The sequence below is a fragment of the Bubalus bubalis genome, chromosome 13 (assembly GCF_019923935.1).
Source record: "Bubalus bubalis isolate 160015118507 breed Murrah chromosome 13, NDDB_SH_1, whole genome shotgun sequence".
Classification (NCBI taxonomy): Eukaryota; Metazoa; Chordata; class Mammalia; order Artiodactyla; family Bovidae; genus Bubalus; species Bubalus bubalis.
This window is the reverse complement of record NC_059169.1, coordinates 77016276-77042849: the sequence shown is the minus strand read 5'-3', so window position 1 is coordinate 77042849 and position 26574 is coordinate 77016276. Positions and strand designations below refer to the sequence as shown.

The 26574-nt window shown below is 39.4% G+C and overlaps 1 protein-coding gene across 6 annotated transcripts in view; it reads left to right on the top strand.

The window, feature by feature from the left end:
• Nucleotides 1–2009: 2009 nt before the first annotated feature.
• Nucleotides 2010–26574, top strand: part of AKAP11 (A-kinase anchoring protein 11) — a 52152-nt gene continuing 27587 nt past the window's right edge. For 3 of the 6 annotated variants that reach the window (XM_006076503.4, XM_044926845.2, XM_006076502.4), the window contains exons 1-5: nucleotides 2536–2688; nucleotides 14185–14294; nucleotides 20277–20393; nucleotides 23238–23285; nucleotides 24799–24933. In XM_006076503.4, the coding sequence (XP_006076565.3) occupies nucleotides 14235–14294; nucleotides 20277–20393; nucleotides 23238–23285; nucleotides 24799–24933 (360 nt within the window). In that variant the 5' untranslated portion in view covers nucleotides 2536–2688; nucleotides 14185–14234. Of the gene's footprint in view, nucleotides 2247–2404; nucleotides 2507–2535; nucleotides 2719–14184; nucleotides 14295–20276; nucleotides 20394–23237; nucleotides 23286–24798; nucleotides 24934–26574 lie in introns of those variants that run through there. The other 3 variants (XM_025263034.3, XM_044926843.2, XM_025263033.3) reach the window with 3 other exon arrangements.

Genomic DNA, 26574 nt, shown 5'->3' with positions numbered 1-26574 from the left:
ATTCAGTATTTTTCCTTTCAAAAAAATAACCCTATAGTGTTGAAATCTTATTTTCATTAAAATCGAGGTGTTGGCTTAACTTTAAAATATTGCTCCATATCTTTTAAACATTTCTAGTTCTTAAATTTTGATTAGGGATATGTGAATCATTATTTATTACACACTACATAGGTTCAAAATAGCTACAGAGAAAGGGAATATGAGGTTGAGCAGGTGGAATGTTTCCATTTTCACACTCTGAGAAGGCCAAGGTTTCTTAGGGAAGCATTCCTGGTATCTGTATTAATCAGTTTGATAGTTTCTCAGCTGCTGTGTGCGCGTGCATACGTGTGTGTGTGTGTGTGTGTGTGTGTGTGTGTGTGTGTGTGCGTACGAGCTTCCAATTTCATTTGACTTGTGCTGCTGATACTGTTAGGTTTTTATAAAAATTCATTTCATTTCCCTTTCCAGCTTCCCTCTTGTGGGTGGGTGCATGCCAAAATATAATTCAGGCTTAACCACTTTGTGTGCAGGCTAGTTCATTGTCTTGTTTTATGCATGAGGAAGCTGAGACTTAAGGATGATAAGGTACCTTGCTTGATTTGGTTGAGTCACCAGTTAATGAGTTATTCTAGTTGGAACCCAGTTCTCCTGATTTCTGTTTCTTGTTAGTGAAACATCTCCATTTTCTAGCCTTAGACCTCTATCTTTTCAAATCTTATACTCAGGAATAAATATCTGCATTGAACATCATTTTATGTTGGCTAATCTTAGAACTGACCTTTAGACAGAAGAGGTGGTTATCTGTGAGTTGTAAATGGAAGGGAAAAAAAATCAAAGGTAATGATTTTGGGGGGCCATTTGTTTTCCCGTGTAATAAAATTTCCCATTTCTCCAATTGTAATTAAACAGCAGTAACTGAAGAATATCTAGATTTTTTTTTTTTTAACAAAATATGGCAAACAGAACCAGGACTCTGACCTAACAGATTTTAGAACAGGAATGTCAATGTCATCGGAAATTAAAAATTTCGGGGCTCCTTCTTACATAGATTATAATCCTCTAATCTCCCTTCTTCCTCTGTGGCCTTCTTAAGATCCGTGCTCTGCAGCAAAGAGCTTAAAATTATTAAACCATAGGTGTCTCTTCCCTATTTAAAACTCTCCAGGGCTTTCCACTGCATTCAGAATAAACTAATTCCTATATTGGCTTACAAAACCCTACAGGATGTAACCTGTGCTTGTTTACTTCTCCAAGCGTGTTTCCAAGCTTACTTTCCTTTTACTTTCTCATACCTTCCCCCTCAAACCCAATTTTGGGCCTTAGAATTAGCAGTTTCCTTCGCCCCAAATTCTTCTCTGATATTTGCATGCCTGTTATGCAAACCGCTTCTTAAATGTTTCCTCCTCAAAAGGGCCACTTCATTGCAATAGTCATCAATCACATCATTCCCTGCATTTCTTCTGCGTGGAGCTTAACACCAAGATATTTTATCTCCCCTGCTCATAAGCTCCCTAGAACTTAGATTTACGTGTTTTTGAGGATGCTCAATCGAGAGTTTGAATAGTCCCTAACATAGAAGCTCAACAAAAAATTGTTAAGTGAAGAAATAAACATACGAATATGCCCTTTTTTCCTTGCCCTCCTCTCTCCCAGCCTGGGCAAAACTCATAATGAAGATATACTTAAAAATGTCCTTCTCATCTATCAGGTATCTCCACTCTTGAGGAATAGATGTCTCTGAGGAGACTGCAACTTCACTGGACTAGCCCTTCCGATTCTACCTTGATTCTAAACATACTAGCTTTTCATCTCTGTCTTGGTTTCTCCGTGATCAAGGCTTTACTTCCCGATTCTGACATCGCCTCACGACGGAAAGGTGAGCATTAGGGCCTGGAGATCCCTTGATACCAATTGTCCAGGTCTGCATGGGGCGTGGGCCTGGCGCGCTGTGAGTGGTCCTCTGGGAAATGCTGGGGGGAAGGGGCGGAGCTGTGTCAGAGGATGAGCCCTTCTAGAGCCGTCGGATCTCGAGGGGCTGCCGCTATGGGAAGGGGACCCCGGAATCAGAAGCAAGCACAAGCTAATCTGGGGCGAAGAAGGAGCCCAGCTGACCTCCGGCGGTAAAACCTAGGGGACGAAGGAAAGGAGGCAGGGCCTTACACCCGAACCGCAGAGCAAGCCAAGATTTGGATAGTTTGCCAGAGGAAAGGGTTAAACGGTTCCCCAGGTAACGGACCAGGAAGCGCGCAAGACGTCTGCAGAAGGTTCGTAGGTCAGCCTCGAGTTTAAAGCTCCCGTAGGCCTAACGGACTCTGACCAATGGGAATGCCGCTGGGCGTGGTCACGTGACGCGCGCGGCCATCCGGCTGGCAGCCCCGGAGCACGTGGGAAGGCTTTTTCCTGTTCCTTCTCTCCCCTTTAAAAGCCCACCCACTTTTTGCGCGGGCTTGGTCGCGGAGTTCTTCTCGCGAGAGGCGGGGTGTCCTCTCGCGATAGCCAGTGGGAGGCGTGAGGACTCTCGGAGGTGTTGCGGGCTGGAGCTGCGGTGGCGGAAGCCGGGGGCGGGCGGGCCGGCCGCGGGGCGGGGAGGGGGGGAGGGCTGGGGGCCGCTGCGGGAGGGGGGCGCCCGCCTCCTCGGCCGCTCGCGCCGCTGGTCGTTGCGGGCGGGTGTCATGCCTGTGAGCTGCGGAGGCTGCGGCCCCCCAGGTGAGCCTTGGCGCGGGTCCGCCCGCTGAGGTGAGCGGCGCCCGTTGGCTGGGGCGGCGGCGGGGCGTGGGGCCTCGCTGGATGGAGCGGCCGGGAGCGGCCCGCAGCCCCGGCTCTGACTTAGGGGCTGCCCGGAGCTGCGCCTTCGCACGGCGGAGGGAGGAGCGGGGCGGGGAGAGGAGAGGAAGCCTGAGGCCCTGGGCCTGAGGGGACGGGGACGAGCGTCCTCGGGCTCCGGAAGGGTCTTACCGGGGTCTGAGGGCGGCGTCGGGGCGGCAGCTCTTTGGGTGACAGGCCTAGTTTCCGTCCCCTAAGGTGGTCTTCAGAGCCGGGCCCTCGCCGTGCGTGCTGCTGCGTGTTGCCTCGTTGGTGTGCGTGCTGCACGCACAGAAACCTTTGCGGGAGGAATAGGAGGATGCATTTTGTCCCCCGAACCAACAGCCATCCTCTGTCAGATCCCTTTGAGCCCTGGAATCGGGCACAGCCCAAATATTGTGACAGAAACGGAAAGCGTCAAGCAGCTCCTCGGGGTGCTCCTTGGATTTATCTGCTCTCAGATTTACTTCAGCGCTGTTAAACAGTTCAAATGCAGGCCACCACCCCTCATCTGAATGGACTGGGTAGACTTATTCTTTTATTCCAGGCACTTAAACTGCCTAATTAAAAAAAATACGTGGGTGTGACCAAAGTGTTAAAAACGTTGGCAGAATAACAATGGCAGTAGAAGCTGAACCACAGTGTATGACGTGGGGACAGTCTTTCTGGTTTCCTTCCACTGAAACCCCTGTTAAACTGGAGGTGGTTTAGCTTAAGATGCTAAGGAAATTTCAGGGTGAGAAATACTGCTGAGACATATATCTAATGGCCTTTTTGCAGCCTGGCGTTAAACATTGTGGTTCGCTTTTCAGCTTTGTAATTCCTCAGTCCCTTGCAAAACTCATAAGCTTTCCTTAGGTGTTTTCCACCTTGTTAGGGATGATATATTGATTGATACTGACTTTGGTATGTCTGGAAATAGGAAATGTACTCAGAAAATTTAGGGTTCTCAGCAGTTATTTTAATGTCTTATTATTGTCTTATTTATGGTTTTAGAGGAAATGGCATCCCAGTGCCCAGCACAATCACTGTCAGTTTAGGTAGTACCATTTTAATGAAGCTCTTTAAATATACAGTTGTATTTTTCAAGTAGTACCCTGATTATGCATACTTCTTTATGGCCCTTGTGGCAGAACTGACCCAGAGGTTGACCGTGAATTTCACTCTTGGCTGTAACAGAAGTTTATGAGAAATCTGAGAATGTAGAGGGCAGTCAGAACAAATTCCCAAAATTGAACTGGTACCTGGTGATGAATATCTGTACCCACATAGCTGCTCTGTTAATAAGGGCCTAGTGGTTTACCTCCAGGACTCTTGCCTGGAAAATCCCATGGATGGAGGAGCCTGGTGGGCTGCAGACCATGAGGTCGCTGAGAGTCGGACACGACTGAGTGATTTTACTTTGACTTTTCACTTTCGTGCATTGGAGAAGGAAATGGCAACCCACTCCAGTGTTCCTGCCTGGAGAATCCCAGGGACGGGGAAGCCTGGTGGACTGCCGTCTATGGGGTCGCACAGAGTCGGACACAACTGAAGTGACTTAGCAGTAGCAGCAATGATATTTCCCAGTTACTGAGGAGATGGGACCTGCCGGAGAAATTCTCTAGCTTTACAACTCTTTGGAGAACTCTAGAAGCTGAAGAAGTCTTCCTTTGCCTTTCAAGGATGGAAGAAAGATAGTACATTTGTTTTTCTTTTTTTTTAATGAAACATTCCAGGAACTTAACTGTCTGGAAAAGTAAATCAAACCAAATCAGATGATACATTTTAGGTTGTTCTTAGGGAAATTTCCAGTAATGAGTAGGCTGTGCTGTTGTTTGTCTTTTTGAGAATGGGCAAGAGACTTGTATAGATTTAAGAAGTTCTCTGTCATTTCATCTTGGGAAGCTGATTTTCAGGGATAGAAAAAGTTTTATGCTGGTTTTTATCACTTTGGCAATATTTTCAGGTTTAGGATGTAGATACTTGTAAATGAAGTGACTTTGGGTAGGATGATTATTTAGGTAAGCTAAACTGTTCTTTTTCTGGCCTGCATTTTAGTAGTAAAATCAATGATTTGGAGGAAATGAGGAATGGGGCAGGTTAGGAAAAGATCTAAGCTGGCCTGGGCTTGAGTTAAGGGTTAGTGTATAAAGTGGTAAAGTAAGGAAAGAAAAATACTTCATCAATTTAGAAACAAATCAGACAGCTCCAAGTGGCTTTATTCTGGCACTCATCTTCATTATTAAAGTTTATTATAAAATACTAGCATAAAGGCATTTGAAATGTATAGGTTAGAGACTGGACAGGAGAAAAGAAAACATTTTTGGACTAATCAGAGAATGTTTCATGGGAAAAAATAGATAAATGGCATTGAGGATTGGAACAGATTAGATGTTACTTGAGTGAAAATGAGATACAGAGTAAAAGAAAAAAGTAGAAGGAAAAGAGTTTGTGTTTGGGAGTCCAGCAGATCTGTCCATTGATATTACAAAGCCTCTTTTTCTTCATCCCCGACAGGAGAGTTTTTAAAACCTTAGTTACGGTGAAGCATATAGTAACTGCTTACCCAATGTTTTTTCTTTGACCTCTTGTAATGTCTTGAGAATTATTTGGCTGCAAGAAACAGAAACCATTTGAATTAACTTACTTAAAAAGGGCATTTGTCAGACAGAAGCGTCTGAAGTCCAGCTCAGTGTTCTGGAAACCAGAAGATCTTCAGGCAGTTAACCAGCCAGTTTTTCTCTGGGAAGCCATGGCATGGGTCTTGTGTCTCTGTTACTCTGTAATGTCTGTTTCGACTTCTTCAGACTGACTCTTTCTTTCAAGTTCTTGGTTTCTGCTTCCCCATACCTTTGGTTTGCATGAGACTTTGGTTTGCTTTAGTGCCGACACAAGATGTTTTGATTTTGCAGTGTGGTTCTCTTGAGATATCTCTATGTCTTAATTCCGAATTTCTGGAGATATAGATGGTCCAGTTGGTCAGGTACCTTCTTGTAGTCCTGTTGGCTGAGGGTGGGGAAAGATGGGGGAGAAGATGTAGGTGTGCCCTACACAAAAGTCCCAAAAAAGTCCCACAGTTTGTATTTTTTCAGGCTGGGTACTGCAAGTTCTCTAGTAAAGGGGGTGTGAACAGGCAGGAAAAGGTGGGTATTTCCGGTGTACTCTGACCTCCTACAGTTAGAATTTTCCCCTTCGTACTCCTCTGAACTTGCTCTCACCAATGATCTCCTTCAGAACAGGTTCTAGGTGTATGAGGGAGAAATGTGTATATAAATCAGGTGTCCCCAACCTCCAGGATCTAATGCCTAATGATCTGAGGTGGAGCTGATGTAATAATAATAGAAATAAAGTGCACAATAAATATAATGTGCTCGAATCATCCCGAAAACATCCCCCCCCTCCCCAGCCCTGCCAGTCTGAGGAAAAATTGTCTTCCGCAAGACTGGACCCTGGTGCCAGAAAGGTTGGAGGACCGCTGAAGTAAATGTTTTGCGTCTCAGTTTTCTTATGTAAAAATGGGTATAAAACAGCAACTTCTGTTGTGAAAAATATAAATTCTGTGTATCAGCAATTCAGCAGTGCCTGCCTGGCAGAGTGTAAGGGATGTGGTGTGACTGACTGAGGGCTGTGGGTATTGTGTGTGGGTATTGTGGTGTGTCTCCTGCAGCATTTGAAGAAGAAACACTCATTCCTAGCTAAGTCTAGTACTTACCACTGCATACTTAAAACTGTTTCTTGACTTCAGTGATACCTGCTGCTGCTGCTCCTGCTGCTAAGTCGCTTCAGTCGTGTCCGACTCTGTGCGACCCCATAGACGGCAGCCCACCAGGCTCCCCCGTCCCTGGGATTCTCCAGGCAAGAACACTGGAGTGGGTTGCCATTTCCTTCTCCAGTGCACGAAAGTGAAAGGTGAAAGGGAAGTCGCTCAGTCATGTCCGACTCTTTGCGACCCCATGGACTGCAGCCTACCAGGCTCCTCCGTCCATGGGATTTTCCAGACAAGAGTACTGGAGTGGGTGCCATTGCCTTCTCCTCAGTGACACCTAAATTCTCCTAAATTGCTACCCCACTTGCTTTGACTGCCGCTGATTTGTGGTTCTTCGTTTACCTGCCCGGGGACTGTTTGTCATGATTGTCTTCTGTCTTGTCAGAGTCTCTAGGGTCGGTCAGCTTTCAAGCTGTCTCTATGCAGATAATTCCTAGAGTAGTGTCTCTGTCTCTGACTACCACAGCTAAATGTATTTTTTAGGTGCTCTTTGGATATTATCTTGACATAAAATAATGCTATCTTCCACTTACCCTCTAGTTGGCTTCACTTACAGCTCCCCAAGCTTGAAACCTTAAAATTACCTTTCACACTTTTTTTTTTTTTAAACAACTATTTATTTTTTTATTTGGCTCCACCTGGGTCTTAGTTGCAGCTTGCAGGCTCTGTCGTTGTGGTATGTGGGATCTAGTTCCCTGAGTAGGGATCGAACCCAGGCCCCCCTGCATTTGGAACACAGAGTCTTAGTTACTGGACCACCAGGGAAATCCCCACACTTTTTTTTTATGCTTCATGTATTCTGTTGGTTAATAGGTTCTGCACAGAATTTTAGAATGCTTCATATGTGCCAAGCACTGGGCCCATCTGTAAAGGAGATCTGTTCACTCATTCCTGCTGCTGGCAGTTTGGGGTAGAACCTTATTATTATTTGCACGAGCTGCTTAAGTGCCTTTTCAGCAATATATTCTTAGAGCTGTGAAATCACAGATGCCACTGACATGGAGAAATGTGTTCCTGAATTAAAATTTTGAGCATACTTTTTTGTTAAAAATAATCTTGTACGTGGCGATTGTGCAGAAGGTTAAGAACATTATTACCCTACCTTCTAGGACGTGTATTCACATTAAGTGCACAGCCTCAGTACTTTAGGGTATTTTTTTAAGTTGTGTTTGTTGTTCATATACAGGACATTTATAGAGAAGCAGATACCTTAGTAGATAATCAGATTACATTCACACTTCTTTTTGCATGAATGATTATTGTGTTGAAAGACAAAGTAGTAACTGATAGCTGTGATATTTTTAGATTTTAAATCAGACTGCAGGACTGTACCCAAGGAAGAAGCTAACATTTTTCAGTTCTTTCTACATCAGGTATTGTTTTTAAATGTATTAATTGTATTCTTATAACCATCCTGTGAAGATGAAGCTTTGAGTTCCTTACCTGCAAAAAGAGGATAGCACCTCTTCACACCACTTTGCTTTGTATTTGATGGTTGCTCTGGGGTTAACAAGATAACTTATCAATATCACTTCTTGTGTAGAACAGTATTTTTTTTAGTTCTTAACTGTGTGTAATTTTGTTACACATCTTACTTATATGTATGTTGTAAACCCCATAATTCATTGTTATTTTCAGTTTAAAGTTATTTTTTAAGGAATTAAAAAAGCAGAAAATATTTTTTATATTACCCTTATATTGACCCTTTGAGATATTATGCTTAGTTTAGATCCAAATTTGCATGTGATAGTGTTTTTCTTCGCCTGTAGAAAAAAAATTTTTTTAACACTTATTATAGTGCTGGTTGGTTGGTGATGAATTCTCATAGCTTTTTTTAGTTCACATAAATTTATTTTCTCAATTTTTGAAAGATATTTGGGAATGCGTATCTGGGTTGACACTCTTTAGATGTTTCCCCATTGTTTTATGGTTTGGCATAGTTTCTAATAAGAAATTTGTTGCCTTTGTTCCTCTGTATGTAATGTGTAGTTTTCTCTCTGGTTGCTTTCAAGAGGTTTCTCTTTATCACACATTTGCAGAAATTTGGTTGCAGTATGTATTGGTGAAGTCGTTCTCATGTTTGTTTTCCTTAGGGTTTATTAATCTTCCTTACATCTGTCAGTTTATGGTTTTCCTCAACTTTGGGACATTCTGAGCCATTTTGTCTTCATATGTTGCTCCTTGTTCTCACACTTTTTGGGATTCCAGTTACTCATCTTTTACAGTGAGTCATTTGTTTGTTTTTAAGTTTCTCTGTGCAGCATTTTGGGTAGTTTCTATTGCTATGTCTTTAAATTAACTGAGCTTCTCTCTTGCAGTGTCTAAGCTGCTGTTAATTGCATCTAGGATGTACTTTATTTTTATCTCCAGAAGTTCAATTTGAATCTCTTGCATCTTCTGTTCTCTCCTTATCATAATCATGTTTTCTCTCCCTTCTTGACTGTATGGAACACATTTGTAATATAGTTTTAATATCTTTTCTGTGCATTCCATTATCTCGGTCATTTCTGGATCTGCACTTAGTGACTTTTATCCTCCTGCTTATGGGTCTTATTTTTCTCCTCTGTATATCTGATAATTTCGGACTGTGTGCCAGCCATTAAATTTTATGCTGTTACTTGCTCAGTTTTGTTGTATTTCTTAAGTGTTGGAGTTAGTTGGAGTATACAGCTAGATTATTTGTAGTCTGTTGGGTGTTTTGAGGCTGGACTTTTATCTTTGTTAGGGTAAGTCCAGAACAGACTTTAGTGCTGACTTAGTTCCTCAGCTGAGGCAAATTTCCTTCTGAGGAGTCCATCCATTTCCTGGTATGTTACAGAGTTTTCCCACTCTGGTTGGTGGGACTTATTCCAAAAGTCCTGTGTGGCTCAAGGTACTATTTGGCCTATTGCTCTCTGGAAATTATTTCCCCACCCTCAGCTACTCAGCACATATCAGCAGTAGACCAAGGACCCTAGGAAACCCACTTTGCAGGTCTGTAAAGTTCTGACTCTTTCTGAGCTCTTTCTCCAGTACCTGCCCTGCAAATTCTAAGCAACTTGGCCTTCCCAAACTCTGGCCCCCGTTTCTTCAATTCGGTGAGACTGCCAGACTGCTTGGCATGCGTCTCTTTGTGTTGTGACCTGGAAGTATTTCTCTTGGATGATAGTCTTGCATAGATCAACTCTTGTTATGTCTCTTGTCTGGTAGTGTCTGAAACCAGTGTTTCACATATTTTGTCCTATTTAGTTGTATTTATATTCAATAGAATATTTATTTTTAACACTGGATATTTGGGATTTGGCCAAAATATGTATTTGGTGTATTTATTATAAATATGTTCCCAAATATTATACAATTAGAAATTATTGGCGACTTATATTTTCAGAAATAATTACTTAAATGTAGAGGTATCCATTTCAACATTTAAAGATCTACTTTGTACTTTAAAAATAATTTTTTATTTTTTTCAGCAGATGTTTGAATGCTTACTGTGCTTGAATACAAATACAATAAAACACTTTTGTTTTCAGAACTCAAAAAGAGGGAAACATGCAGTGTCAGTTTTGTATGTATATAATTTTTTAAAAAAATCACCGAGAGCACACTATTTACGTTGTTGTGTAGCTTTCTTTTTTCCTTAATATATTGTGAACACGCTGGACTATTGTCAGTATATATTGCTTTCTTTCCAACACAGTCATATGAATTTATTATAATTTATTTGACTTGTTGGGCTTCTAGGTTATTTTTAGTTTTCATCCTTTTTTGTCTTAGTGAATATTCTTTCACATATATCCTCGTGAATTTTGTGCAAGTATGTATATAGGATAAATTTTAAGAAGTGAAATTGTAGGATCAAGGATAGGTACAGTTTATGCAAAGTGTCTGATACCTGTTTTCTATGCTCTTTATAATTGTTTTTCTAGTTTTCATTTGTTTTCTTTTACATTCTGTGGTATTTATTTTTCCTTTGTGATATTTCTTAAGACTTTCTTGGTTGTTTGCGTTTCAGCAATATCTATTCTGCTTTTTTGCTGCTTCTCAGAAGATTTCATTTGTTTCATGGTGTTTTATATCCTGTGGCTTTCCTGAGCTCTCACAGCTTACTCTTCAGTTGTTTGCCTTGTCCATCTGTACTTTCTTTTCTTTGAGCTGTTCAGTAAAACATTATCCAGGTTCACTCTAATATTTGACTTTAGAGAAAAACCCTTAGTGATTTCCTGTTTAGGACTCTTGTTTATTCACCCAGAATGGAACACAAAACAAAAAAGCATTAAGGGAAAAGTTTATTATCCTAACATAAAGATGTTCCAGGGAAAAATACTGTATTTTTGCACCTTTTGTAAAATCTGTTTAAAAGTACATCTTCTGTAATTATGAAAGAGTGAGGAACCCTACTCTGTTACTCTTTCTCCCTCTATCTGCCTTTGTGTCTTTTCTAAAGAGATTTTTGTTTCTTTGCTTTATCAGAAGTATGAGTCATACCATCTCATGCTGGATTCACTGTTATGGACTGTTTCATAGATATTCTTTGATAGATTTCTTTTCTCTGCAAGGTTAATATTTTGCTTATGTTTTAAGTGAAACACAGAAGTAATGGAGTAGGATTCAGTAAGTATTTTTCTTCAGTGAGTGAAGCAGAGTGTAAACGTGGGATTAAAACTAGTTTCTTAAATTCTAAAAATAGATAATGTGAGTTTTGGGTGGCATGAGTATGTTCGGAGTTTGTTTTTTTTCCCTTTCTTCAGTGTATCTCGTGTGTGTGTGTGTTTTAATGATTCTTTGTAGGTTCATACTGGATTGTTTAGTTCTCAGCTTTGAAAAGGTTGTCCTGTTTAGGTCTGCCATTCAGGAATATTTCAGGTAGTGAGCTGGGGTAGTACACGGTGTCAGATACGGATGTTGTATCAGAGGCCCTGGCCTTCCCCGAAGGCCTTGTGACTGCTTCTTGCCTTGGGGGCTTGGCCTGTTGCAGACTCCACCTTCTGGTGAGGTAATGGGTCAGTTTCATGTTTGGTGACGCCACCATTGAGTTCAAGTTTAATCTTTGCTCGTGTTGCCTTTATTCTGCAGCTGCAAAGTTAATTGCTTTTAGCAATTACCATCTCTTAGCAACTCCATCTCTTGGGGAAGATTAGGGGTCAGAGAAAGTAGAGATGCTTTGCATGCTGGTTGTTTGTCCTTGCACATTGTGTACCATGGCCGACATCATGTCATGGTGGGAAGGCACTCTCGGGCATTCAGTCTTTCTGTTTCTGACATCTGGGGTGGTCCTTATTGCTATTACAAAGTGCGATGAACAGCTTTTCAGGCCTCTGTACACTGTAGAGAGGAGGATAAGCGCCTGGGGGCTAGAGTTTGAAGATCTGGATTTGCGTCTCAGCCCTCTGCTGCTAACTGTGGGGGCCTGGTGAGTGGTTAACTTTGCTCACCTCTGTTTTTCTCACTGTAGAACTGGATTCTGCCGGTCCTAAGGATTGAACGGTACGTGCAAGGAAGTCTTTTAGCACAGCTGTTGGTGTGTCTTAAGCCCTCCTGAGAACCCTGGCTGCTCCAGGGGCATTCTTTCCTTTGATGAATTCCCAGAAGTGGAGTGGCTGTGTCAGAGTGTAGGGGTGTTTTCAGGGTTTTGGCATGCATTACAAAATTGCGCTCCAGAAAGGTGGTGCCAGTTTACTCAGGAGCTGAGCTAGAGTTTCACTGTTGTCGCATCCTTGTGTTGGCCTCTTAATTTTATATGCTTTATGTGAAGTTTGAGGCAAGTCCACTTGTCTCTGAGGGTTTTTGGTAGCTGTAGAGAACTCGGGGTGGGGAGGGGTGGAAGGGAGAGTGTCTTGGACTGGGACAAAGAAAAAGATTATTTCTTTGCTTTGGTTACATAAACCTTTATACCTTGTTTTGAGAATTTTGGTCCTCTTAATCATTTTGGTCTGTAAGTAAATCTTTTACTTATGTTTATAGTTTTTGAAGTGCCTCTTATAAATTTCTATTTGATTCTTACAATAAACTTGTCCAGTAAGTAAGGTAGTATACATCGAGGTTAACATATATCATATACACCCAGATATATACATAGAGGAAACAGATCCAGAGATAATGCAGTTTGCCTAGAGGGAACAGAGCTAGTGAGCGTCACAAGGGGGATACAAATGCTACTTTTCTGTATCCCAGTGTATCGCTCTTTATCTTGTGCTATCTGGACATTCCTTGTCTTTCTGACAACTCTGCTTCAATTCCAGTCACTAATCACATTTTATTGTTAAAGAGACCAGAATAGAAGTTTATTTTAGTTCAGAATAGAAATTCTTTGTCTGAAACAATTAAATTCTGGGACTTCCCTGGCAGTCCGGTGGTTAAGATTGCACTACTCCTGCAGAGGGCACAGGTTTGATCCCTATTTGGGGAGCTGATAGCCTCCCCAAATGTGTGGCCCCCCCAAGAAGTAAATAATATAATTCTTTGGGAAAAATTAGAATCTAGGAATCCCTAAAGTGAGGTGCATTTGTGTGCAGGCGCTGATACTTCAGTTTTATCTTTGTAGCAAAAGAATATAAAATTAGAGCTCCACTATAATTTAGGTTTTCTTTTTTCTTTTTTTTTTGCAGTTCTGTGGGGGACTAGTTTGAAGTTTGGTTTTGTGTATAAATCTCTTCATAGTATAAATTAATACCAACCAAATGTCTTGAAAACTTCAACTAGGTAATTCTTGAGAAGACCAATTTGACTAAAACTGATTAGGCATGTCTTCAATCTCTATTCAGATTTTTTTTTAGTATTAAGGATTTAGAATTCAGTTCTCACTCCTGCCCTTTACAGTAATAAAGCATTTTCCTTGTAAGGTTCTGACCCAGAAGGGCTGTATATGCCCCGTTCTATACCTGTATCCATAGCATCTGGTGCCCATAGATTGTGAACGAAGGGACAAGTTACTGTGGTCAAATGTGGGTATTCAGTGGTTAATACTCAAGTTGATTTAAGCTCTCAAAGGTGTTTCATTAAAGCATTGATAAAAAGTGACAGAGCTCTAGCGTTTTCTACCAAGGAGGGTGTGTGTGTGTGTTTTAAATACTATGGTATTAATCATTTGAATTGGATGTTTTTGAATTCTTGTCATTGGTATGCTCTTAAGAGCCGTGTAGAAGGGATTTGTTTTTATCTGATTTTATCTGATATGTACAGATTTCATATTTTCATTTGTATATTATTAAACCTTTCTCCCCAAGAAATAAGAATATCTAGAGCATTCATGGTTGCTGTAGGAATAGAGTCACTTTTAGGAGACAAGAACGTTGAGGTTCTTTCTGTGATATTCTGTGTTTTAGGTTTTGTTAAAGTTTTTGAAATATTTCTTACTAAGGCTTTCAGATATTATTTGTAATTAAAAAGGGCTAAGACTGACTAGATGTGGGTAATTTTGAATATATAATAATTTTGAACCTAAAAATAACATTTTGTAATAGTTTGATCTCATTAAGGTGCCAGTATTCATAGTTTTCATGAATATTCAAATATTCATGTTAGACTGTTGAGTACATTTTTATGTCTGAGAATTTTTGTTTATGTTTTCATTTTTCTTAAGTGACTGAATTTGAAGAAGTTATTTTAGGACAAAATGCTTGCCTGAATTACTCAGATCAATAAATTAGTTTCTTTTACTATTTTTTCTTTAGGTCTTTAGTGGATTAACTCTTCATTGATTACATACAACAGCAGAATAGTCATGGCGACCTTCCAGTCTTTCAGAAACAATCACATGAAAACTAGAGCATCTGTCAGAAAAGTAAGTTCACTATATTAAATTTCTTTTAGTGATCGTTTTAATAAAAATGTTGATCCTTTTTCTGAAGTCAGAGTCTTTTTAAGCAGCTGTGTTATATTACTGTTTTTACACTTGATCTTAGCCAAAAGGCCAAGAAGGAATTGATATTACTGTTTTTAAATGCATTTTAATTATTGAAATCAATAATGATAAAATGCAGAGATTGGGATATATGAAAATAGTGATATGAAGTCATGGAGACAATAAACTTTATTTCCCAAAGATCAAAATCTCTCCCTATTCCTTCTCAGTAGTTTTCTTTCTTCTTCTTCACAATAAAAGCATCAGGTGTGACTTTTCTTACATAGCTTTAGCTTTACCTCAAAATATTACTGTTCACTGATTCACTTAGCAGATATAAACTTGAGTGCTGCTAGTATGCCTGGCCCTAGGCTAGGTAGCAGGTGGAAAATAAAGAGCGAGCAAATGAAATGCGATTCCTAATGCTTCCGGGTTTCTAGTCTGAGGAAGAACCCTCTCTCTTTTCCTCTCGTGATGATTTTGTTACCCTTTCATTCTTGACATTTTTCCTGACTAACACTGTGGGGGTGTCACTTGATGAAAGGGAAAATGAACACTGGAGGACGGTTAGCAGTCTTTGTCAAACCTTTTTTTAGCTTCATCTCTTACATTATATGACACTGTTGACAAGTCCTTGCTTGATAAATGGTTTCTGACTTCTTGCATTGTAGCTTTTTCTTGCTCCTCTCTTATGGTAGCTCTTGTCTTCTCTGCAGATCTTCTTTCCAGCTTCTCATTGTTAGTGTCCTTAAAAGCTGCTAGGCCTGCTTTTTCATTTAGCTATTCATTTCTTCAGAGATCTAAGAAATGTTTGGGTTTGACTGCTAACTGGAATAGAGTGATTGTCGAAAAAGGTGCCTGTAAAGTTGGAAAACAGAAAGTAAACTTATTTATTTTATATTTTTTATTGGAAGATAATTGCTTTATAATATTGTGCTAGTTTCTGTAGTAATTATATTTCTAAGTAATATGCCCTTTGTGTTTTCAGGGACTTTTAAACTTAGTAGGTCCCCTTTTTAATTTGAAAAAAAGAAACCTGGGTTCTATCCCTGGGTCAGGAAGATCCCCTGGAGAAGGAAATGGCAACCCACTCCAGTACTCTTGCCTGGAAAATCCCATGGATGTAGGAGGCTGCTGGGCTATAGTCCATGGGGTTGCAAAGAGTTGGACACGACTGAGCAACTTTACTTCATAGTAAAAACTATTTTCTCTGTGTTTTTACTTTTTGTAAACTATAGGTATAGTATAGTTTTTTCAGATTAGCCATTGGATCCATAGCTTTAAATTAGTAATTAAATTGTACTGATTGCTTTAAATTAATATTAGAACTAAGAAATGCACATATACAGAAAATATAGTAGTGAGTTAGTGACCATGTACTCCAAGCATTGTACTACCTACCTATTTAATTTGAATTCACCAGTGTATTCAGCCACAGCCAAAATTTCATACTGTTAATTTAATATTGTTATTAGCAACCCACTCCAGTACTCTTGCCTGAAAATCCCATGGACGGAGGAGCCTGGTAGGCTGCAGTCCATGGGGTCGTGAAGAGTCGAACTTGACTGAGCGACTTCACTTTCACTTCTCACTTTCATGCATTGGAGAAGGAAATGGCAACCCACTCCAGTGTTCTTGCCTGGAGAATCCCAGGGACGGCGGAGCTTGGTGGGCTGCCGTCTATGGGGTCGCACAGAATCGGACACGACTGAAGTGACACAGCAGCAGCAGCAGCAGCAGCAGCCCATTGTTTATATTAGACATATGATAAAATTCTGGTTTGAATTCTCTTGAATATTTGAAAACCCTTTTAGATAGAAGTATATGAATCTAAATCTTACATACTCTTTGTATGTGTGTTCTGCATGCACAGTACAACTTCTGACATTTTTTATTTCAAAAGGTCTGTGTGTGTGTGTGTGTGTGTGTGTATAAGCTGGAAAAACTTCCCTGTTGGCTAATGTGGAAATTGGAAATGTATACTCAGATTTTCTAGATTTCACCTTACTTTGCATTAAAGATAAAGAGATACTTTGAATATTTATTGGGAATCAAGGACTATGAGAACCAGAAAGAACTGCACTTTCTATTTCATTAATTTTTTCTAACATTTTATTATGAAAATTTCAAGCATATAGAGAAACTATAGTACACCCATATGTTAACCTACATACCAACCACCCCTATTCAGCACTTAATATTTTTGTTTTATTTCTGTGTGTATTTAATTTTTGGCAGAACCATTTGAAAATTAATGGTCTTTATTTTTTTAAAACTATAATTGATTTACAATATTGTGTTAATTTGAGGTGTAGAGCTTCAGATTCTTTTCCATTATAGGTTATCACAAGATGTTGAATATAGTTCCCTGTGCTATACAGTAAATCCTTGTAAAAGTTAACATTCTTGATGTTTCATCACTCCAAACATGATCACATTCAAGAAAATTAAATATAATCCCTTATATCTAATACCCAGCCATACTCAGATTTCCTTTATTACTCTGAAAATGTTTTTTATAGGCCGTCATCCACCCCACTTCCATTTTGGGTTCAATGTAGGCTCCTATTGCATTTGAGCTAATTGCATTTGATGGTTATGACTCATGTTTTTGAGGAGTGGTTCTGAAAGAGCTTCTCTTCTTTTTCTCTGTTTTTAAATTCAAGACTGACTGGTTGAATGGGCCAGGCCAGTTTCTTGTACAGTGTTCCACATTCTGCATTTGTCTGGTGGTTTTCTCACAGTGCTGTTTAACTTATTCTTCTCCCCTCTCTATATATTTCATATAAACTAGAAGTTAGGTGTAAAGGCTTAACTTAGATTTAAGTTAAAAATTTTTAGCCAGGATACTAAAGGGTAGTGAGAAGACAAAATTGCAGGTTTTCCTAATGATTAGTGTTGCTAGAATCGATCAGTTGATTAGGGTAGTAACTGTTGTCCATTTTAAAAGTGTCTGTTTTTTAGTTAGCAAATAATCTATGGGATGATACTTGGTGGTGTGCAAGCATCTTTTTTTTTCAACCTTCATTAACACTTTTGGCATCCCTTGATGGTCCTTTCCTGCATCTAGTTCCTGAAAGTTGCAAAATGGTGATTATCAATTTTCAGATGAATGATTTGGTGGAATAGTCACCTTACATGGATGCTAGTAGTTTAAATTTATTTGTGTTGCTCTGGAAGCATTGATTTTAAAATAACTATGTTTTCTTTCTTTTATTTATTTGCAATCATTTATTTATTTATTCACTCATTTATTTAAGTTGCTCAGATTGCCCCAGACTTGGTCCGTATAAGCCCCTTCAGGCAATGCCAAAGTCCTTTTGTCTCAGGCTTATAATTCTTTAATTGCTTCCTTGCTTTCTAGTATAAGACTGACCCTGTTTCTGCTTTACCTTCCTCAGACCTGGAATGGGCTCTTTCTCCACAGAACCTTTTGATTTTAGAAATCAAGATCTGGGTACTAACTGTGACTGTTGTTCTTTTACTATCAGGAGTTTATGTTGATTGCTTATGTTCAGATTGCACATTTCATATTTTTTCCTTTTTTAAGTTCATGTTCATAATTTAGCCTGAAAATTTCCACTCATTAGTGAAAGAAGAATCATTTAAAATTTTGAATATTCAAATATTGGGGGGAAAAGCAGTACAATGAACACCACATCCACTCTTCACTTAGATTCACCCTGTTAACATTTTACCAAACCCATTCTATCTGCGTGTGTATATATGTACATACACACTTCCCTTTTGAAACCAAATGAGAGTAGGCTACAGACATTATTTTACTTCTCGTCTTCCTATGCCAGCATGCTTCTCTTAAGAACCTCAGCATTATTACTGTCCTTCAGAAAATCATTAATTCAGTAGCACAGTCTTAACGTGCAATCCATGCATAAATTTCCCCAGTTGTCTCAGTATCCTTGTGATTTTCCCCTTGCCTCTCATCTAGGAGTCAAGTAAGGTTGACATTCTCTATTTAGGTATTGTATCTTTTTGATCTCCCCACCCCCGTCGGCTCCATCTCTGGTCTAAATTCTTTTCTCATGATGGCAAATCTTTGGAAGAGTTTGTAGCACTTATCTTGTAGAACATCTTCATATTCTGAGTTCACTTGTTTTTCCCTGTGGTTAGGTTCAGTAGGAACACCTCACGGATCATGTCATGGTCATTCTAGTGTTTCAGATCAGAAGGTGCATCTTTTTAAGGCCAGGCTTGACCAGATAGTTAGTTACCCTTAACTACCTTAACTCTGATAAACCACCAGTTATCTGCAGCATAAAGACACATAATCCCTTTGTAATTAATACTGTTAATAAGTAATCTATAGAGTGATGTGGCAAAACACTATCTTATTCCCCAGTAGCTTTTAATCTGGTAGATTAGGATACATTGATAGTCCTTTCCTGAATCAGTAGTTATATTGGGAGTTACAAATGGAATTTTTAAATTTTGTCATTCTGTTCATATTTGTTAGCCAGCCTTCTAAGGTAAGGTAGCACAGTCCTCCAACCCCTACCCTTTTATCTGTCTCTTTTAATGGACTGGTAGTTTCTTTTAAAACTCAGCTGTCGTACTCCATTACCATCTGTATTCTTTTGATGCTTAGATTATCCCATATTTGGCCAATTGGAATTCCTTCAAATGTTCTTCAAGCTTCTGTGTTCTTTTGAGACACTTTCTTCCATTGTGTCACAGTAAGATGTTCAGCTGCACTTCATAAGTTTCCGCCTCAGACCTGGAATTCCTTCACTCAGAGAACTTCTAGTTCTTTTAATTGGTGAATGGTATTTAATTGGTGAATGGTAAATACCATTCCAGGAATTTGTGTGCTGGATTTGCTCATTGCTTTTAAGGGTCATTGATCCTATGATCTATCAATGGAAAAAATGTAGTACATATGTTTAAAGAGCCCTGAGTTCATATTGAAAGTTCAGATTTAACATTATATTTTTTTTGTTAATTGCTTTGATTTCATATTTGCATCTTTTCTCTTTGAGTTCATATTGTATGTGAGGTACTGAAATCTGGGGTAATAGATTGAGTGAGGTACTGAAATCTGGGGTAATAGATTGAGTAAAGGACAATTACTTCAGTAATTTGGATTAACAGGTAGGAAAGACATACATACAAAAGCAGTAATTATAATACATTGTGGTATAGATTAAATGATCTTAATGTGCAAACAATACAGTAGGAAGTTTGGGAGAGCTTTATTACGACTAAGGGATGGGAAATCTTCACAGGTCTTGGAATACGTAGGATTTCTACAGGGGAACATTAGGGAATAAGGACATTTTTGCCAAAATAGCAGATCAACAAATCAGAAGGGGAATAAGGTAGAGAGAAATTAATGTTCTCTTTATATCCAACTATAATATTCATTTATGAAATTTTCCTCCTCCTCTGTTTCTTTGCACTTATGACATCCTTTTCTTTCAAATCTGGAATGCCTTCCCTCTTTCATCATACTGCTGCTTTAAGAACCCTGAAAAGCCTTATTTTGGGTTCTTACCTCTTTGATTTTTCCATCCCCAACTTCGCTATGAAATTAATCACATTGTTAGCATACCTTACTGTAAGCCCCCCCATCATCATCTTGTGAATTGTTTCTTCTGTTCTGCCAGTGACTTGGAAATCAGGTGTGCGATCTGCTAGGTGTCAGTGCAGGGTGGAAGGGAGAGGGCCTGGCTGAGGGCCTCACGACTCTCTAGGTTGAGAGCCTGGGGCTGTTGTGTGTTGAGCATGTGGAGTTCTGCTTCAGCCTTTTGTTCTTTCTTTCTCTCAGTTGAGTTGAGTTCTGTTACATCAAAAGGTGCCCACTGAATATTCTTTGGAAAGTTACGGACTCTCCATTTAATCCATCACCAGGTTCTTTTACATTGTCTTAGAATTAAGTAAAGTAAGAGTATCTTTTGTTTTCAGAGCTTCAATGAAGATGTGTTCCAGTCTGTGAAGTCTTTATTGCAGAGCGAGAAGGAACTATGCAGTGTATCAGCCGAGGACTGTTTGAAGCAGGATGAACATGCCAATTTGACTGAGGTTTGACGGATTACTCTCTATACCCTTTTCTAATACAGCACAGTGTATTTTCATGTATCTTTGTAGAACTACGTGGTCTGTTTTTAAATGCCTAAAATCTTTGCACGTTAATTCATGTGTGAGAAGTACCTGTTTTAAGTACCTGCTAAAAGAACCTGCCTGCCAGTTCAAGAGACGTAAGAGATGCGAGTTCTATCCCTGGGTCAGGAAGATCTCTGGAGGAGGGCTTGGCAACCCACTCCAGTATTCTTGCCTGGAAAATCCTAGACAGAGGAGCCTGGCAGGCTACAGTCCATGGGATCGCAAAGAATCCCACACACCTGAAGCAATTTAGCACGCACACACAGCATAGTCATCTTAGTGTATTATAATGCACACATTTAATTCAGTGCACAGACATTACTGACCACTCATCAGACACACAGCTGTGTATTAGATGATTTCTACTATGTTCAGTAATTGGGACTTACATTCTGAAATTTTCTACTCTGAAACAAAATATATACTTATTTCTAATACTCATTTATTGGTTGTTTAATTTCAGTGCTTTGATTCAAAAATGAAATAGTGATATATTTATTTTGAAGTAAGATATTTGCCACTTAAGGATATGATATACTACTTGCTTACCTTTTTCTCTGTTGCATCGATGTTTCCAATCTTTGTTTGAATTTATTACTATTAAAAGGGGTAAAGTTTTTTTCTACAATATATAACCATAGTCCATCTATACATTTATTTACCAAAGAAGAGTGACAGGATATTGGGGTCATTGAAGCTCAAAACTGATAAATATGTTGATTAAAGATTCTTTTTTGAAATCAGGGTTCTAATAAAAATATTGGTTATTATTTTGGGTATGGTTTTCTTTCATATTCCTTGAGAAACTGTTTGAAGTAGCTGCACAGGATGGTGAGCACAGCTTTCAGGCCTGCAGTGGCTTCTGACCCGAGCCTCTTCTTTTTGTGTGAGCTCGGTTCTCTGGCTCTTGGCTGTTTTCCTGTTTGTTATCCCTTATTGTTTTATTTTAGTCGAGCCAAGACTCTCCTGATCTCCTCAGCTGTTGCCAGGCATGACAGGTCTTCTGTGTCCTCTGCCCTCAACCGGGGTCCCAGCCGCCTCTCTCCAGTGGTTTACTCAGTGACCCTCTGAGCCCACATTCCTTAAGCACTGCGAAATGCAGCACTCTGCTGGCACCTTCAGACCTCCATGCCAGCTCATTTTCTCTCTTGTATTCAGTAAAAGGAAGCTTAAAAGAATAGAAGGAATTTCTGTCTCATGTTAGGGCATATATATTTGCCAAGTATCTTTGTTGAAGAAAGGAAGCTTGTTATTTGAGTGTCTCTTTGTTGTTGAGGGCCTGTGATATGCTGGGCACTTTCCTCCACATTCTCTTATTAACCCTCACAACCGTAGGAGAGGAGTTGTGTTGCCTTAAGATTTATATGTAAGGAGACAGGTTCCTACAGGTTAATGACTTTACCTGGACACCTGGAAGTTAACTGTAACATTTCTGTGAAGGCAGTACTCATAATTAATGAGAATAAAGATTCTGCAACAATCTTAAGATTCTGACTTGCTTTTGAGTCATCAGAAAGATGTCAGAAGTATATTGAGTGTTGCTTTGTATTTTAACTATGCTGTTTTCCATTAATTCTTGAGAATTGATTATCTATATTGTTGCCACTTATTTCATATTTTTAGTCATAGAACTTACTTGGTGGACAGTTACTAGTCTAGCTTCAAGCAGTCAAAATTTCTTCTTATGATGTCAAAGACAAGGAAATATAAATTTTTAAAGTAATGTTATTCAGGTTACAAAACTGTACATATTCCATATAGAAAAATAAGAAATACTGAAAGTATTAAAAAAAAATGTCATTAATCCTGTAAGTGAGGAAAGAAAAAACCATAGGGGGGAGAAGTAGAGAAAAATAAGATCACTTATAATTCCATCATTAAAAGTTAATCCCTCCTTATAATTTGGTATATTAACTTCCAGAATTATTTTCCTGGTGTATATTTTTAAAAATAAGGTTGAAATTGTGTAATATAGTCTATATCATTTTTCTATAATTTGTCCTTTTTGCTTAATAATGTGACATTTCTTCAGACCATTAGATTGTCTTTAAAAATTTAATTTCTATAAACTTTTGTAGAGAAATCTCCATGTAAAGGTATTGAAGGAAATAAATGTGATATCACAGAGAGTCAGTCAGGAGGTACCTTGGGAGGTTCCCAGGGAAAGCCTCTCTGTGGAGATGACATTTAGGTTGGAACTAGAAGAACAAGAAGCAGCTAGACAGGTAAACATCCAAGGAATAGGGGTCTGGGTTGAAGGCTCCACTCTGAAGCCCTTAGGCAGGAACAATCAGGCGTGTCTTGGACCCAGCGAGGGGGCCCATGTGTTTGAATGAAGGTGAGGGAAAGTTGAAGCCACCAGCTAAGCCGGAGCCTTGGGACCTCCATTAGGACTCTGCATTGAGCAGCTTGGAAAGGTTTTGACAGGGAAATGACAGGATGATTCCTGAGGCAGGTAGGAGAGGACTGGGGTCATGTCGGGGAGAAGTGGCCACAGAGGCTGTGGAGAGAAGAGACATGTGCTTTAAGTTTGAGGGTGAGGATTGAATTTGCTAATGAGTGGGTGTGGGAGAGGTTTGGGAACCCCAATTGGAGCCAGACTTTTGGTGAAAAACCTTTGTGATCATCTTTGAAAAAATTAATCATCTTGCAGTAGCATTTTAATGCATTGTGTGCTTTGCTTTCTGTTTCTCAGCTCTGTCAACAATCTAATTGAGACAAGACTTAAAAATTTTAATGGACCTTTATTCCTTTTTTATTCAGGTCACATTTCTAGGTTTTAATGAAGAAACAGATGCTGCTCATATACAGGTATGGTCGATTTATTGAACTGGAAAGGGACATGAGAGATTATTTGAAACAAATTTTGAGAGCATGTAAAATTTGCCTCATTAGCCTTAAAGTTACATTAAACTCTTCTGTTATCATTCCTATTTAAAGTTAAAAGATGACATTTTGAGGTCAACTTTTGAGTGTGTCCTCGACATTTTCACTTTTAGTGTTTTCACTGAGTGTTTCTGTTACGGAAAGCAGTTTTAGGTCAGGGGACCACAAAAGTCATTTATCTGAGAAGGTTGCAAACCACAGGCTAACTTTTCCTGCATCTGTCATAATGTAGAATGGAAGATTTATTTTTTATTTCAATGGTTTTTATAATCTAACTTCAACAGTCATATTCTTATGTTTTTAATTGAGAAAAGAGTTAAATTTGTTAAAGTAAGAGTATGTTTGTAAAAAATAAGAACCAGTGTAAAAATTGTAGCCTGTTTGATTTAGGCAGGTGTTCATAGAGGCACTGGCAGTTGAGATTAGGATCAGCCAAGCAAAGCTGCACACTTAGGTGAAGAGGAGTGGAAGCCCGGGTAGATGTGATAGGGGTACTTCCTTTTCCACCTTGTACTGCTTCTTAAAACTTGTGCTTGTTGTGTTTCCTTTTGTGTCCGTAAAACACCTGGCAGAAGCAGCAGCACTAGCACTGCATTGTTTGCAAAGGTAATGCGTCTCTGGTGATGAGAAAAGAAACCTCTGCTGTGTGTCTTGATTGTGCCCTTACCTGAAGGAAATAGTTTAGACAGAGGGCACAAGAGAAGATATAGTTGCGAGAGCGTAAGGCTGAAAAGATGAATCCAAAGTTATTTCTTTCATACTCCACTTCGTCTTTAAAATGACTGATAAAACCATGTTTACGAAGGAAAGTACTGTATGAATGGTCAGAGATGGTAATAATTCTTGCACTGGGCCAAACAGTTACATAAAAGGGGCAAATGGAAAGAAAAACAGGCATTTTTCTTTACATCTTCATAAAATTTTCACTAAAGGGAGGAAAGGCAGAAAAATAGACTTGGATTATACAAATATGTAATTTAACCGCCAAAGAAGTGTAAAAACAAGAATCCCATTTGAGACATTTCATGGTTAAACTTGAGGACTCCAGATTTGACATTTGCTGCTGAAAACTATTAAATGCCTCGTTGTTGTTGATGTGTGAGGTACCATGTGAAATCTTGTTACAGTTTGGTATCATTATGTTTAAAATGCTACAAAAATTGTCAATTTTAAAATATTTTCGTACATTTTATTTTTGAGTTTCTAAACAATACATGGTGGTCAATAAACTGCAAGTGTTAGCTATTATGAACTGGAAAGTTTACTAACTAGTAGACTTTAGCGTGCTGCAGTCCACGGGGCTGCAAAGGGTCGGACATGATTGAGCAACTAAACAACAATAACAAGTAGACTTTATGATTTTAGTTCAGGGCCACAATATAAGGGACTTAAAGTGTTATGCTACAGTGTTATTTATTGTGTTATTGCTTTACATTAGGATTTGGCTGCAGTTTCTTTGGAACTCCCAGATCTTCTGAACTCACTGCACTTCTGCAGTCTAAATGAAAATGAAATTATTTGTATGAAGGATATAAATAAATCATCAGATATAAACAGTGATCCTCTAAACCAGGTAACTTTTATATCTTATTTCTAATGAGTTTTTGTTGGCACATTTTATAAATGACTTTTAATTTAGCGTTGTAGTTCACTCTCTCAGTCCTGTCCGAATCTTTGCAACCCCATGGATTGCAGCATGTCAGACTCTTCTGTCCTCCATGATCTCCCGGAGTTTGCTCATATTCATGTCCATTGAGTTGGTGATGCCGTCTAACCATCTAGTCCTCTGCCTCCCGCTTCTCCTTTTGCCTTAAGTCTTTCCCAGCATCAGGGTCTTTTCCATTGAGTCAGCTCTTCATATCACATGGCCAGAGTATTAGAGCTTCAGCTTTAGCATCAGTCCTTCCAGTGAATATTCAGGGTTGATTTTCTTTAGGACTGACTGGTTTGATCTCCTTGCTGTCTGAGAGACTCTCAAGAGTCTTCTCCAGCACCAAATTAGAAAGCATCAGTTCTTCAGTGCTCAGCTTTCTTTATGGTCCAACTCTCACACCTGTATATGACTACTGGAAAAACCATAGCTTTAACTGTATAGGCCTTTGTCAGCCAAGTACTATCTCTGCTTTTTAATATGCTGTTTAGGTTGGTCATTGCTTTCCTTCCAGGGAGCAAGCATCTTTTAATTTGATGCCTGCAGTCACCATCTGCAGTGATTTTGGACCCAAGAAAATAAAATCTGTCACTGCTTCCACCTTTTCGCTTTCTATTTGCTGTCAAGTGATGGGACCAGATGCCATGAGTTTTTTTTCCATTGTTGAGTTTTAAGCCAGCTTTTTCACTCTCTACTTTGACCATCTTTTGGGTTTGCCAGGTGGTGATAGTGGTGAAGAACCCGCTTGTCAACGCGGGAGACAAGAGACTCTGGTTCAATCCCGCATGGGAAGCTCCCATGGAGGAGGGCATGGCAGTCCACTCCAATGTTCTTGCCTGGAGAATCCCATGGACATAGGAGCCTGGCGGGCTACAGTCCATAGTTGCAAAGAGTCGGACACAACTGAGACTTAGCACCCACGCAAGAGACTCTTTTCTTTAGTTGCTTTTCATTTTCTGCTATTAAAGTGGTATTATCTGCACATTGAGGTTGTTGATATTTCTCCTAACAATCTTAATTCCAGCTTGTGATTCATCCAGCCTGGAATTTGGCATAATGTACTATGCATATAAGTTAAATAAGCAGGGTGTCAATATGCAGCCTTGACGTATTCCTTTGACAGTTTTGCACCAATCACTTATTCCTTGTCTGGTTCTTTTACTTCTTGACCTGCATACAGGTTTCTCAGGAGACAAGTAAGGTAGTCTGGTACTCCCATCTCTTTAAGAATTTTCTACAGTTTGTTGTGATCCACGCAGTCAAAGGCTTTAGTGTAGTCAGTGAAGCAGAAGTAGATATTTTTCTGGAATTTCCTTGGTTTCTCCATGATCCAACGAATGTTGGCAGTTTGATCTCATGTTCCTCTGCCTTTTCTAAATCCAGCTTGTACATTTTGAAATTCTCAGTTCATGTGTTGCTGAGGCCTAGCTTGAAGGATTTTGAGCATAACCTTACTAGCATGTGAAATGAGTGCAATTATCTGGTGTTTGAACATTCTTTGGCATTGCCCTTCTTTGGAATTGGAATGAAAACTGACCTTTTCCAGTCTTATGGCCACTGCTG